Raw genomic sequence first — 15,827 nt, forward strand, 5'->3', positions numbered from 1 at the left:
TAAATAAATAAATATTAAGATTATGTATCATGTATACTCATGAACACAAAAGCATTAAGTGACCTGGATTTTCACTTGCATAGAGCTTTCCTTCCCGTGGAGAACTGTGGTCAAAAAATCGATTTGTCCTAGCGATCCCCGCGTCATAAAATCTGTAGATGGCGCTGTTGCACAGCTCACGTCGGTTGACAGCTTGCATAGTAAAAAGACTGTAGTGAAGTAAAGTGGTCAGGGAGGCATATGTTTGTGGGTGTAAGAAGCTGCAGCAGCATCATGTAACTTCTTCCGATTCTTCCCCGCTTTTAACCGGCACAGCCCCGTGCGGTTGCCCTAAAGATGTACGGGGATGGAGAGGGCACCGTGTGGGACCGGGTCGGGCGGCCCCACCGAGACTGTATGTGCTACCTTGGACCTCCGACTAACTTGATGCCTACGTAAGCATACTTGTTTACCTTCAACTTGCAAGGCGCTCGCTTTAATGGATGTGGTTCAAATTTGGACCTGTTGCACGGGAGATATTTGTGAGTCGCGCCAGGGAAATACGAATGAATAAAATGAAACGCTTATTTCAATGGGATTTTTTAAAATGTAATTACTACCACCTACATGTGCCATCATATCAAAAACTAATGAACTATTTTTTCCACAAAATTTCTATTATTTACAAGATGCTGTAGCTCTTTAGACTTTAGTATGTTTATTTTAACGTATGGTGCGTTTACCCAGTGCGTTTAGCAGAGGCAATATATCTTCAGTGCATAATGTAATGTTGCATAACAGCAAGGGACTCGTTTGCATTTGTGAAATATGTGGTGCTTTGCAGCTTAATTGGCGCAATCTTGTAGCCATTTCACACTATTATTGTATTTGTTTAATGGTATCTTCTGAAAATAAAAACATTCTCACTTCTTCATTAAAGCCAATTAAATACACGAGCTACTGTGTGCTCTTTAAACTGAGTGACATCCATTATTTATGCTCAAGCAGCCCGGAGCCATCACTGATATTTTATTTGCCTCTCTACAAATCACTTGTGATTGATTCGTAGTTTTCTGTAAGCCTCGATAAAAAGAGTTGGACAGCCATAGTAGGTTGAAATAATGCTTGAAACACCAGTCACAAGCACTTAATGTCTTTTGCACAATGGCTGAGCCAAACCAGAACCAGTGAAGGATGATGATTTCTTTGCTGTACACGAGCAGCGATGCGGGGTCTCACAATACCAAGCTCCACTCTTGGAAGCAGAGACAGATCTTATCTTGTCAAAAACTAGCGCAAATATATAGGATACCTTTCCCCTTTTCACGTTGTCTTACACCATCACCGCTGCCACCGCCACCCTTCTGCTCCCTTCTCCTCCCAGCGGGATGCGCAAGTCGCCCGAAGTAAGCCCCAGAAGGCTTTCGGACATCAGCCCTCAGCTCAGACAGCTCAAATATCTTGTGGTGGACGAGGCCATCAAAGAGGACCTCAAGTCTTCACGCTCAGTGGAGGACATCAACAGTGCATCCATAGAGGAACGAATACTACGGATCACTGGATACTATGGCTACCAGCCTTGGAGTGCCAGCTACAAGAGTAAGTTCAATATGTGCATGTTGTTGAAAATGTAATGCAATGTTAGAGGATTGTGAAGTTATTTTTGCATGGTATTGAAAGATCAGGTTGGTGAAGTTTATTCATGTTTTTAAAACTCAGCGGGTGGGTGTGTGAGTGAGAGGTGAGAGCTATGGCCAACAGCAGCTTCCACAATAGTGTGTTCATTATGTTTTTGTGTTGTACTGTTTTTGTGGTGTTCAATAAGTGGATGAAAAGTGTATTGGCCATTGTGGCCATGCAAGGGCATTACAATGATCACATGTAGGGCCTTATTTTCATTTTCATGCCAAGCGCAAGTCTGGCGCAAAATCTAGTCCAGCCATGTGCATGTGTAACTTTGTGTACGTGTGAACTCTTTGTTGGAGGAGTTCATATCTCATGACCTTTTCAACGTGTTGTGTTGAAATTATACAGAAGATGTCATTGTTGTCCAACTCGTTTACTGCACAAACATGGGATGCTTGTCATTTCCACAGTTATTGGGGCACTCTGCTGTGATGTGATTTAACTTACTTACAATAAACACATAATAAAAAATGTGAAACGAAATAAAACACAATAAAAATGTAGCTGCACAAACAGGACATGAGTTGGTTAGCGCCACACTACAGCCTTATTGGCGCACAAAGCAATACATTGTCAAGTTAGCCACAGCTAGTTAGCTTATAGCATGTGCCTAACTCACCTCAGCAGTGACGTGAATGAACTGGTGGTCACTACAGCACACAAGCTATTTATACCCACCGGATGACAGAGAGTTAAGTCATTGGATTTAAACAAAGAGGACTCACTTCAGTTTTAAAATGAACCCAGTCACAGTCAGAGATATTTGTTTTCGGCATTGTGGGGGTGAACACAGTCAACGTAATTCCATCCATTAATCCATTTTCTTACCTGCTTGTCCTAACAAGCATCATGGGCTTTCTGGTGCCTAGCCCAGCTGTCTTTGAGCAGTAGGCAGGGAACACCCTGAAATGGTTGCCAGACAATCACAGGACACACAGAGACAAATGACCATTCACACCAGCACACCGAAGGGCAATTTGGAGTGTATAAGGACTATGCATGTTTTGGGGATTGTGGGAGGAAACTGGAGTACTCAGAGAAAACCCACATTGGGACGAGGAGAACATCCAAACTCCACACTGAAATGCCAAATCCAAAATCAAACCCACGGATCGCATGACAGACGGACGTGCTAAATAGTTTTTCACTGTGCTGCTCCAATTTCATTCAAAACCAGATAATAATAATAATAATAATAATAATAATAATAATAATAATAATAATAATAATAATAATAATAATAATAATAATTTTAATGTCTTAAATTCATTTATCCCTTCGATTCCAAATGGTTCAATCCAGACTGATATCATACTTTTGAAATATGATGGCATTCATCAGTGGAGCGCAGAATCAGTCTGCCTGCTGAAATCTTCCAAAATCGGGTTACAGCACAAATGTCTTAACTTAGACCTGATTCCACTTGGTGCCAAAGTCCGAAGACCCATCAAGGCAAAGTCAGAATACACAAAATTGTAAACTTGACTTGCCCCGGTTTAAAAATTAAGACACAGCAATTTTTAACATTGAATGTACAGTATGTATGTGCAGCTGTCATTGAAAAAAGAAATCATTATGTAAGACACATAAAACAACAACAAAAATGTTGCTTGAAACTCTGTGTTATGGGGGGGGGACTTGTTACAGGTAAATATAGCTTTACATGATTCGAAACCTTACATTTAATTTAAAGTTACATTTCTGTATTAGTTTTATTTGTAGCTATATTAATATAATAGTACAAATATATTTGCCACAAATCTTAACACTACAGAGAAATGATACCAAATTAACTTGAAAAACCTAAACGTGGTTCACTTTCTTGACCATTTTCCATTCCCACTCTGTGACTATACAACCTGCTGTGGTCTGCGCTACAGATACGAGATCTTATTTTGAAATGACAGGAAGTTTATCACCCAGGAGGAGACAAATGGAGGATGGAGTTGCAAACTATGAAATAAAATGAAATGAAATCAAACTAAATGAAACAAGAAACAGGTTCCTGTGGGAGTTCATGAAACCAAAGAAACAAAACTGTTAGCCAAGTGGAGAAAGAAGAACTTCATTGAACCACCTGCAGGGATACCACTGGTGTTTGACTAATTATCTTAAGGGAAACTCTATTACAGGGTCATGACAACAACTCATCTGCAGCATCATCACCGCCGCTGAGGATGTCTTGTGGGTCAGGTGGGTCAGAACCGACTGCCAATGTTAGGGGAACACTCGACAATATTGACATCAAAGTGTTGAAGGACTCTGGATTCACTGTTTCACTCATTTCCAAGGAGTTCAAGATGTCCATCATCGCTTTGCGCAAACGCGTGGTGAATACCCAGTACGCATTTGCACGGGAAGTAAATGGACCATTGTCGGACACCTTAGTTACTGTGACATTCCCCATTACATCGGGTGATAAAGCAAACAACAAACTGGGTACGTGGTGCTACACAGCCCATGTTGCTGGGTTTTAATTCCATGCGGGAGACCATTGCTGTACTGGATCTGAGGTGCAGGCTACTTGTTATTGGCATAGTTAACATTCCTTTACTTCATCCAGCATGTTGTAGTGCTTCCATACATGTCAACATTGTTGTTCTTCCTTTCAGTGAAATGCTCATTCCAGTGCAGGTCGAGTCTCCCCATAGGACCGGATTCCCTGTTGCCTCCTATATAGGTTATCGTGAGCCTGAAATCCGCGAAAGCACGGGACTGATGGTCGCGTGCGGCGTGTTACCCGTGACAAATGAGTGCATTGTAGTACAGCTTCTCACCCAATTGACCAAGAACTGGGGGATTTTCACCACGTGAACGAATGTGATATAATTACTCATTCGGAATGATCTGGAACAAGGGAATGCTCCCCTACCAGATATATCTGAGTGTATGTTGTCTTAGGCTCAGGGACGGCAACTGAAGGTCTTGCAGGAAAAGCATCGTGGTGTGCTCAGCCAGGCGTAACCTTTCAACATGTCATGGAGCTGGTGTTAAAGGATTTGCCATATCATGTCTGCATGTTATATCTTGATGACATACTGACATTCAGCAAGTCGTTTGAGGACCACCTGACTGTACTGGAGGAGGTCTTTTCCTGAGCTTTCTACGCTTTGTCCCACAATGGCTTCAATGGCAAAGCGCTGCAACAACAAGATCCAGATATTGGTCAGGTTTCGGCCTGGCTGAAGTTGTAAGTTGGCCCCGCAATGGAAGGGCCCTTAAATGGTGAGGCGTTGCATATATTGGGAGGATGAGATCGGGATCACATATCAGATTAGTAGCCCTTTTGAGGGGGTCTCACCTCTCCAAACTGTGCATCATACTTAGCTCGTAGCTTTTACCTTGTGTTGGATAAAACAAAGCTCAATCAGCGAGATAAACGGATAACGTAACACCTTGGAGAAGATCTCTCTCCTGCGTTGCCCCTCACCAAGTTGGACGAGGCTCTTTCACTGATGGCCTTACAGGCAGGGGCCACTCAAGTGATGGCATGGACATGCGCAACGTCACAGCGTTTGGGTTCAAGTGTGACCCATGTCCGGATAAATTATGCCATTTTTGATTCTAGGGTGGGCAGGCCTGCCCAGTTCAAGGATTATGTGTGGGGGTGACTGTTCTGTGCTCTGAGGGGTTTTTGTTTCCTTGCGTTGCTCTTAGCACCTATACTCACGCACGCACGCTCACACACACACACACACACACACACACACACGCGCGCACACACACACACACACACACACACACACACACACACACACACACACACACACACACAGTGCATTGTGCAGCTAGCAAAGTGAGAGTTTGCATCACTGAAGCTTGAGGCATTAGACAGTCAAAACCTTGCTTTGAGCAGTGGATACTTTGAAGATTTGTTTTTAACTAGCTTTTATCTTCTCTCTCGCGTTTAATCCCTGCATCACTTATAGAGATTTGCATCATTTGGGGATCTTAACTCTTAATACCTTTTGGTCTGGCTAGATGTGGTGCTTGATAAAACAACACCTTGTTTACTCTGTCCAGACATCACAGCTAATCACTATGTTAGCCTTCCACCTGTTTGTTAATCATTACCCTCACCTGAATACACTCATTAGGATTTTGTTTGCAACTTTTTTTTACATTGATTGGTGCTGTTGTGTATCAGACATGTATTGGTTTCTTTTAACATCCACATGGCTAATGAGAACACATCTAAAACAAAACACATAGTATAGCAGATGTAATATAGCTACTGATTTACTCCAGTAACAATGTGTAAGGCTATGTAGTGATTTCCTTTCAAAGAATCACTTTGTGGTGCAATGACTGAGAATATAATCTCATTGACTTCCTGAGCAGTCGACATTATTATTGTCCCAGCAAGGTCGTCTCATTGTGTTGTGTTTGTGTTGCGTGCTGCTAAATGAGCAGATGTTTTCCCCAAAGACGTGTTGTTGCAACACTGATGCTCTTTGTTTACATTTCCTTTTATTGCATTTGTAAATGTGTAGCTAGCTGAAAAAGGTACATGTTAAAATATGTTCTGCATCAAAACAAACTTCAACAAAACAATTTTTTTTTTCTATCGTAGTGGTGATATCCTCTTGACATAATGCATTTCCCCCTAACCTTAACCATAACTGCAGGAACCACCATATTGAAAAAGCGCATGCACGCACAATCACATGCACAAATACGCCTACTCTTATGTACACACACACGCACACACGCAGTCTCATAGGCATGCAGATTTAAGCTACGTTGAGTGCATCGCTACCTTGCTGAGAACACCAAATACCACTTAAAAATTGCTGCTCATTTTTTAAAATGCTGTTGAGTCACTTTACCTCAAGTAGAAAGGCATATCCAAACACTCTGTGACTTAATTTAGACTTCCTGTGTACAGTATGGGAGGTTGAGTTAAACAGAAATTGTCTCTTTTCATGAGCAAATAGTTACTGACTTTGACACAACCAGGCAGCAAAACACTTCAGCTGTGTTTTCTGTGTCTGTTGGGGTAGATGTCAAAGAAAAGGTCATAGATGTAAAATTCCTCTTATTTTGGCCTCATCCCCAAAAAGCTTTTTGTTCAGTCAAACATGGAAGAAAGGTGACGCCCGCTTTGATGTAAGAGACCAAAATGGCATCAAATTACAGAAGCTCCGCTGCCTGTTCAATTAACTTGCCACATCGTTCATCTGGAGTAGAGAAAACAATGCTGTGAATCAGTAAGTGGCAAATGCATATAATTATGCAATTTCCGGTTCAGTTAATATTGTTTGTAAAACAAATGTTTAGACCTCAACTCATGGGGCTGTCTGACTTCAGGCCGCTTTTAATTTCACAAGATTTATGCTGCCTGGTTGTCTCCTGCTGATCATTTACAGACGGTTCGGAAACTAAAATTGCTTTTTGCAGAGACCAAACTTTGCATATCCTAAAATTTTGTGTATGCTAATGCTTGGGCACATTTCCATTAGAAATGTGTAGCTGCCTGGCAGGGGTATATAAACCAGATTTATATGAAAATTGGGTGAAATAAGATGTAGTTGTTGCCATGGTAACCGGATTGTGCACATAACTGAAAAAAACGGTGTCATTTTCCAAAAACCTGCAATTGGAACTTCATTTCCTACATACTTACAGTATGCATGTTGAAAACCCCCACAGCCTTTTTCCAGCTTCCCTATGACTCAATATGATATGCAGTTTAGAATTTTTTTTTTTTTTTTTTTCCGTATGCATAAAAATGTCTCACAGGTGTGCCCGCTGCAAAGCAAAAACATTATTTTTTGTTTAAATAATTTACTTGAACAAAGCTGGCGTCCCCTCGTGTGGAAATGTTGAGGTTGACGTGGCATGAAATGAGCTTGGCTTCTAATTTCAGCTTTTGGTCATGATGAGATCCAGGGTTCTGGAACAGGTTGGAGAGTTTTTATGGTCATTTATACCTGACTATGACAACCCTGCCGAGGCAGGTCTGACTTGGACTGACAATGGGAAGATGGTCTTATAATTCAGCTTCAAGCAGGCAGTGAAAGGAAGCAGTTGTGTGGATATGTTCTCATTTGATCACATTCAAAATTGTATTTAAAACATACTGTACATGTTGTTTTTATATAACTGGGTTATCCTTTGTACAATATCCACTCTGGACAAATGTTTTTGCTTTTTTTTTTTGGTGTCTTGGTCAACTTAGTGGAGGTTCAGCTTCTCTTGGATCTCAGTACGGGAATAATAGTTGTTCTTTCCCGAGGTTCTTGACCTATATATGCCTGTGAGTAGGACTTTCAAATATTTTTACAATCAATTATTCTATAGAATATTGCCGGCAATTTTTTTTTTAAACTGCATCACAAAATGATTTTTCCCCCAAATAGGTTACTTATCTATCCATCCATCCATCCATCCATCCATCCATCCATCCATCCATCCATCCATCCATCCATTTTCATTAGCTGCTCATCCTCGATTGGGTCATGAGCGTGCTGGAGCCTATCCCAGCTGTCTTCGGGCTGTAGGCGGGTTACACGTTGAACTGGTTGCCAGCCAATCACAGGGCACGCATAGACAAACAACTACTCACACACAAATAAACTTAAGAGCAATTTGAAGTGTTCAATATATATACGAGCATGTTTTGGGGAATGTGGGAGGAAACCGGAGTACCTGAAAAAAAGCCACACAAGCATGGGGAGAATACTGGATGCAAACTCCACATGGGAAGGCCGAAACAGGAATCGAACCTATGACCTCAGCACTGTGATGCATATGTGCTAACCAGGTCTACTGCCGTGCTGACCTTAGTCATTAATTTAGTTTAATGATTTGATGATTTTGTTTAATGCTTTTCATATTAGTCTCTATAAAGTTAAATATAAATCTGTTACAGCTTATATCAATTTTAAGCTGTAGAAGTACTGTATTACGTATGCCACTATTGAATATTTTCAGAAATTATTATTCTATTGGATATTCTATCGATTAATCAAATACAAATGTCATTAAAGTGAATTACGAAACATTTTTCCCAATAAGTCAATCTTCCAATTATTATTAATAATTAATGTTGCAGGGTTTGGATATATAATAATTGATTAATTACCTGTGAGTGTGTTATGTGGTTATGTAGTGTTTCGGTTCAGATATATGTTTTATATATGTGGAGTTTCCTGTTACCAAAACAAAGCTTTGTGTTTGATTCAAATAAACCACATATTTAATTTATAGTTTGACAATAACCTTCATCTTAAAGTGGAAAACAAGAGTGTAAAGATTCTTTTTTTGAAGAATATCGACTAATATCTGCCAAACTGCTGCTGTTGTGAAGTGTATTAAGCCATACAGTGCTCATATCTCAAGTTTTTAAACGATGGACTCATAGCTCAAAGCAGTAGTAGTTTATTGTATGCACATCGTGAGTACCAAATCATAGAGGCAAAACAGATAAGAAAGATGAGAAGAATAAATAATTAAAAAGAAAACAATTTGGTAATCTTCATGTTTTTACTCCAGTGTAGTTGACAGAAAATTGTCATATTGGCTTTAAATTAAAAAAAAAAATCTACTACTGTTGAAAACAGTTTCTTTGATGTGCTCATTTGACATTTATTTATGGAAATTTGTCATCAATATGGTATTCGATGTTCTCAAACATTTTCCATGCTGTCATCTACAATCTGTACCCACTGTGCATGGTTGCAGAAAGGCATCCTGGGAAATGCTGTCAGTCAAACGCCGAAACGGTAGAAAAGGCAGGCAATTAACAGAGGGAGAGTAAAAATATAGGGGCTAGAAAACCATCACAGAAAAATCTGCGTCTGTTGTTTGTTTCTGTTAATCGTAAGCGGCCTAAGTAAAAGACTGATAATGTATATTGAGCACCTAAACAACCATTTTATGCTTTATTTCCCCAGTGATGCGAGCTGTCATTGTGTCCATTCGACTGGAAGAGAAAGCTCTTCATGCATAGTGGAGAAAAAGTTGTAGGCTGGTGCTCACTCCCATCATCCCCATGAGCAGAGTCACCATGACAGCATGCTCATACAGCCATGTTCACACTAATTTGCTCGAAACAGGAAATAAGACAAACAAGAAAGCACTGTAATCTGAACACACAATGTTTTTTGCTGGGCTTCTCTATTCCTGCATACATATTTAAAACTCTACTTCATGTTTTAGTGCTGTGCTGCAGAATATACGGAACACATCATACCCCAAGGCCTTGCACATTTGCATATTTAATATTAGATGTAAATGGCATTGGGAAACAGTTTAGGAGGCACTGACTCATCTACATGAGTTCTTTGAAAAATTCTGGGGGTATAATACATGGATGATGCGAGGTTTCAAGATTAATGGAATCACTTTAAGGCACATTAGTACAAGAAACACAAGAGCAGCAATATATTTTTGGGATGTTGGTGGTAGTAGTTACGTAATACAGCACACCAAAAGAACATAATATAATGACCAATAAAAGCAACAGGTGTCAAACTCAAAGTCCAGGAGCCACATTTGCTCCATCACATAAAACAACTGGCATATGAGTATGTAAACACATAAAAACACAGCAAATAAATGATGCAATCAGAAAAACAAAATGGACGACAAAATATGGTGCAAAATTATGCCTTGGTGTGATTGATGAGTTATTGCCTTTCAGTACCGCCTCCAAGTGGCACCACTTCTGTTGCATGGTGTCAATTTAGAGAAGCTTTTTGTTGTTGCAGCCATTTTCATCATCAAATATCATCAAATAGTAATGTCTTTTTGATGTTTCATTGTAAGCAGGTTGCATTGTGAATTGATGTGATTTTCTTTTGCATTCGTTTTCAATTTTAAAGATTGTGTCTGTCATTTTTGTGATTACATCTTTTTTGTGATGTTTTTCTTTTAATGCGTTTGTATTTTTTGTTTGCAGCTGATTTTGTTGCACTCATTTTGTCAAGTTTGATTCTGTTTTTTTATGGAGTTAGATTTTTTTTCTTCTCTCATTCCCGTGTTTTTAGCGTTTTTCAGGTTCCAGACTAAAAACTTGGTCTTAAAATCAATGTCATTGAAAAATGTTGTATCGTTATAGTGCTTGCTGTTATGTATTACTGAGGAAATTCCATGTCCGTACAATGATGCTAACAATACGCCCTCAGTGAACATTTTGTTTATTTCTGGTTCCCTTGAAGCAGCCAATGCTGCATAACCCCATGCATAATACATAGTAATGCATAGATCATCATACACCTGCACATGCTCATTGCAAATCAGCTTTTTAAAGCAGAGAACTTCCTGTGATGTCTTTAGTTTTAGATTTAGTGTTTCATCTTTGCTTTGGTGTGACACAAAGTGGGGGTAGATGACAGAAGGTGAAGGATAGCTGTACAGAAGTCAACACTTTTTGGGTACCGTTTAGATGTTTTTCATTGAGAGCAGAGTGTATTTTTATGTTTTGACATATTTGAGTTATCTGATTTGACAAAACAAAAAGAGGAAATGCAACTGGGCACCTTTTTCTACTAACGGACATGCTGTCTCATGCTAGTCTAGTGCTGCAGACACCCTTTCACCTCTTTCATCAAGCGTTAATTAGAGGAGGCGGCGAATGATCCCCACCCAGACATAATTAATCTGCTGTGGTCACACACACCAGATTGTAGTTATAGAAGAGCAGCAACGGGGGAACAAAGTAGGCAAAGTGTAAATGAGTTTGTGCTCGCAATTTTTCTGTCATAGTCGGGTTTGTGTGAGGTTTAGATTCTGGTTTTGTTCAAGTTTTCTTGCTCTTCGTGACAGTGTCTTGTTTAGTTTGATTGGTACCACCTGTCCTTGTCAACACGTTTCCTTGCGTTAACCAATCAGCTCTCTCTACCAATTGTCTGTTGTTCACTTTTTTCTAGTTCGCTCCTCAATTTGGCTTGTTCTTAGTTCCCTGTATTCCTTCAGACTTTGTTGGACTGTTATCAAGTTTACCCGCCTGCCAGTCTTTGGAGTTACTTGCTATCCTGTTTTCTTCTGTGTTTTATTTCTGCGTAGACTTTTTTGTTTGATTAACTAAATGGCTTTCTTCACGTACTCCTTGACGCTGAGGTTCCCTGCACTTGGGTCCACAATCCCCAACATCAATGTCGAACCCTGACAGAACATGCTGATCGAAGAGTATTGCTTTGTAAGGTTCATGAGACAGCAAACATATCTGAGCAGAATTCCACTCCATGTAAATCAACATATCCTCTGTATAGATAAACAAGCATAATAACAGGCAAACATGAGTGCGGTAACACACCACCTCCAGTGAATAGGCTCTTATCAGCGGTGACTCATGTTGCCAGAGGCTGATGGTAAATATATGGTGACTAATTCACATTTGTTTTAGAACTAATACTTTGTCCAGGAGTAAACAGATGACACAAACAATAGCATGTTAAATATTTCATCTGCGCAGCTTGCTCAATTATTCTGTTTCACTGTACTGCAGAGATCAGTGTATAAATGTGTTTGGACAATTATTTGAAAACAAGCATGTATATAAAGATATTAAATACAACCATGTATAGTAAATCACGTTTATTTGGAAAAATAAATAAATAAAACATGATGAGGTGTTTTTGTTGGGAAAATAAGACCATGTCGAGCAAGGGTAGGGAATTCCAGTTCCTCGAGAGCTGTCTCCTGGCTGTTTTCGATGTCTCCCTTTCTCCCTTACACCTGCTTTAAATGATCACCTCATCATCAATCTCGATGGAAATCCTATACTACACCTGATATATAGTAAGGCTTTTTTTTTTTTTTTTAACGAAAACAATAAAAATGTAAATGTAATATATTAGCTGAGGTAAAATAAAAGAGAAAGCGAAACTTTCAGGTGTTTTTTTTTTAATTGTAGATTATGTCATTTAAACATGCTTCTGGTATTTCTTTAAAAATGTACAGCATGTAAATTTATAGAGGTGAGTGAGGGGAACCAATTTGTCTGGTAATTGGAATTCTTTTTAAATCAGACATGGAAGAGAGCAATGTTATTCCTTAAGCCGTATCAAAAACCAAGCAAGCTCGATGTCAGTCCCTTGAGGCTAATTTGAAGGTTTACCCTTGCCTAAGGCTAGAGAGAAACAAGGCCTTCTTTCTTTATTTGTTTGGTTATATAGCTTTGGACATTAAGTACTTTTAAAAAGCTTTGTGGTGCCAAGTGGGGTAAGCACTAAATTTATTCAGTTTGGTAAGACAGTTTCTCTTGTTTCTCCATGGTTAAAAGTTGTAAGGGCTACATTAAAACGGAACTAAACAAACAAACAAAAAACATTTCTGTATTATGATAATCAATTGGCTGGTGGCAACAAACCAAACTACTAGGATTTATACGTACATGCATGTAGCCCTTTTTTCTGTTCAATTTGGTGACACACTCCAATGTGGAAGCACAAACCAAAATGGGATTTACTCAAACGTTTTTGTGTTGAGCTAAAGAAACTTTGCGATTTTGCTCCAATGCTAGAAAGGAAATGCACCATTGACATACTGCAGGAGTGTCAAACTGTTTTTTAGGTCAGGGGCCACACAGGTAAAATCATGCTCTATATTTTAAAAACAGTTAACGTCAATTATGTATAGTTTTTCGATATGTGCGCTGGCACAGTCATAATTTCTCGCAAATAGCGTAGGTTAACCGTAAATATATTTTTAAAAAGTAAATCAATCAAAAGAAAAGAAAGAAAATAAAATAACTTTTTGGTACCCTATGTAATCCAATGTGACATTTTTCCTTAAATTATAAGAAATCAATGGAAATGTTCTTTGATCATTATTCCGTTTCTTCATAAAATACATAGTTTTTCATATATTTCTATTGTATTATTCTCTGAGTCCGAAACATTTTTTATTTTGAAAAACCCATAATTTTGAAAACCAGATTCTCTCGGATACGTTTCGTTTCAACTACAAGGTAGCAAGATGATTAAGATACTTGTACCGTAGTACGGGGAAACAGACGTCTTTGGAGATTGTCTTTAGGAAGGGTAAAATGCCCAGTGAAGAGACACGAGAAGAGCCTACAACTTTTTAGGTTTTAACATGCAATACCAGGAGTCCTACTTGAAATAAAGATTTATTGCGGTGCGGACTTTGAGCGTGACTTTTCAGTCAAAAAAGGAGTTATTGGATCCACAACCTATTTGCTAACAAACAAGTTGAATCTAGCTTGTCTGTGCAAGATGGTGATCAACTGGCAGAGATCGCAAATGACGACAGCCGATACAACAACCTTGCTGGTGTTCTAATTATAGTCATGGCAGAAAGTCATGGCAAAATGCACTGAAATTGCCAAATCCTGTTGCCATTTCCAACATCCTATCTGTATGAAGCAGGGTTTTCTTTAGTGACTGCAACAAAAACTAAACAAGGGAGTCAACTGGATGAAAGAAACTTGTAGTGTCATTGTTTGGCATTAATGGGCTCGCCTTGTTGCAGAGAAACAAGCTCAGGGCGCCAATTAATTTGGCATTAATGATGTGTTCAAATTTTATGTGCTCTGTTTGTTTTGTTTTTTATAGGTTTTGTTATTTAGAAGGAATGTTTAAATTTCCAAAAACGAATCTGTTCGTTGAGAGTGGGCCATATAAGCCAACGTGCATTATTGTTTGAATAATACTGCTCGGGGGTATTTGCACCATGCCATGGGTAATTGCAAATTTCACTCAACTTCCATAAGATGATGCCATGTTGTTCATTAGACCAAAAAATAAGCTGAGAGAATGTGCTACTTGCAGCCAAGTAGTACATTCCATACAGTGAAATAAATAAACACAATTGTCTAGCATTATTTCAATTCACCAATTTCATTGCTAATTATTGCAGAAGGTTTCATGATGCAAAACCTGTGCAAAAAATGTGTAATTGACACAAACTGTGCAATTCAATAGCTCTCCTATAATAAGAAATGGGTGAACCAGCTGGCTATATTATTGAGAATCTAATACAAGCATGTAATTTCAGAGTTATATAAGCTTTGCGAAAGGGCCATAGTGAGGTGGTGTGAGTATGGCACTCTTAAGAAATTATGACTACCAGCACACACATTATTGATCTTTGGGTTCAAATAGAATCGATATTTACTTCATCATATTGCTCACATTTTGACACTGGACAATTGATCAAAGGTATGTTGTCATTTAATATCACATTGCATCATCAGCAGGTTGCAACAAACCTAACAGAGAAACTGGAAGTGTGACAAAAAGGCACCGAAGCAGACGTATAATTTATCGACAGATTTATGGATCAAACTCCAACTCCTTGCTCGACAGTACCCTGTTGAGTGAAACACACTGAAACATTCACCATTCGGACATTCATTATGCAAAAAAGGTCATATTAAGTTCACCTGTAAAAGTTTAGAGCAATTTAGTGCAAATCCACCTGAAAGCCAAATAGCTCTCATTTCTGTGAGCAGCGTATATTGGGAATTGACCTATCGTGGGCTTGACTTGAGGATTTCATTGTTTTTTGCCCCACAGAAAAGGAAGTCTCAATTAGAGCATCGACAGTCTCTCTCTCTCTCTCTCTCTCTCTCTCTCTCTCTCTCTCTCTCTCTCTCTCTCTCTCTCTCTCCCTCACACAGAGAGACAGACACACACGCACACACACACACACACACACACACCTTTTTGAAGCAAGGCCAAAGCACCTGCTGCTGTCGCAGTTGAAATGTTGGGTCCGGGCAATGATGAAAAAGCAGCTTGGCTGTTGGAAGTGACCCACTATAGCAACCCTGTCGGCCCATCTGAACACTTCAAAGACACAAACCAACAGCTCAGGAGCTTCACCGTACCACGATTATGCAGAAAATTAACCTCTTCATCCTTTCCGTCATTTGTGAGAAACTATTCCTGTTCCATGGGGTGAAAGAATGACGATTCTTTTAAAGCACGGACAAACACTTCCTTAATGTTTTTTGAACTTATTCATACGGTTCATGGCATGTGTGCCATGGTTTTACCAGCATCAAAGAAAAGGCTCAGGAGGTACATGATTCTGTTTTCTTGTCACAATTGAGCACAATATGATCACAAGTGTATAAATCGCTATGACTCTGTCATTAAAAAGCAACTGTAATTATCAAAACTTCTTGCTTGAGCAAAATGGGTGTTAAAACAATTTTGGGACTTGAAACTTTTAGGATTCTGGTCAGC

General features: G+C 39.2%; 1 protein-coding gene across 2 annotated transcripts in view; it reads left to right on the forward strand.

Annotated features, from left to right (window-relative positions):
- Window positions 1–261: 261 nt before the first annotated feature.
- slc35f3b (solute carrier family 35 member F3b) overlaps window positions 262–15,827 on the forward strand; it is a 53,569-nt gene continuing 38,003 nt past the window's right edge. For both annotated transcript variants that reach the window (XM_088420633.1, XM_088420634.1), the window contains exons 1-2: window positions 262–434; window positions 1,364–1,578. In XM_088420633.1, coding sequence (XP_088276759.1) covers window positions 337–434; window positions 1,364–1,578 — 313 coding nt within the window. In that variant the 5' untranslated portion in view covers window positions 262–336. The remainder of the gene's footprint in view (window positions 435–1,363; window positions 1,579–15,827) is intronic.

This window comes from Hippichthys cyanospilos, chromosome 8, assembly GCF_059441005.1.
Source record: "Hippichthys cyanospilos isolate Australia breed blue-spotted pipefish chromosome 8, RoL_Hcya_1.0, whole genome shotgun sequence".
Lineage (NCBI taxonomy): Eukaryota > Metazoa > Chordata > Actinopteri > Syngnathiformes > Syngnathidae > Hippichthys > Hippichthys cyanospilos.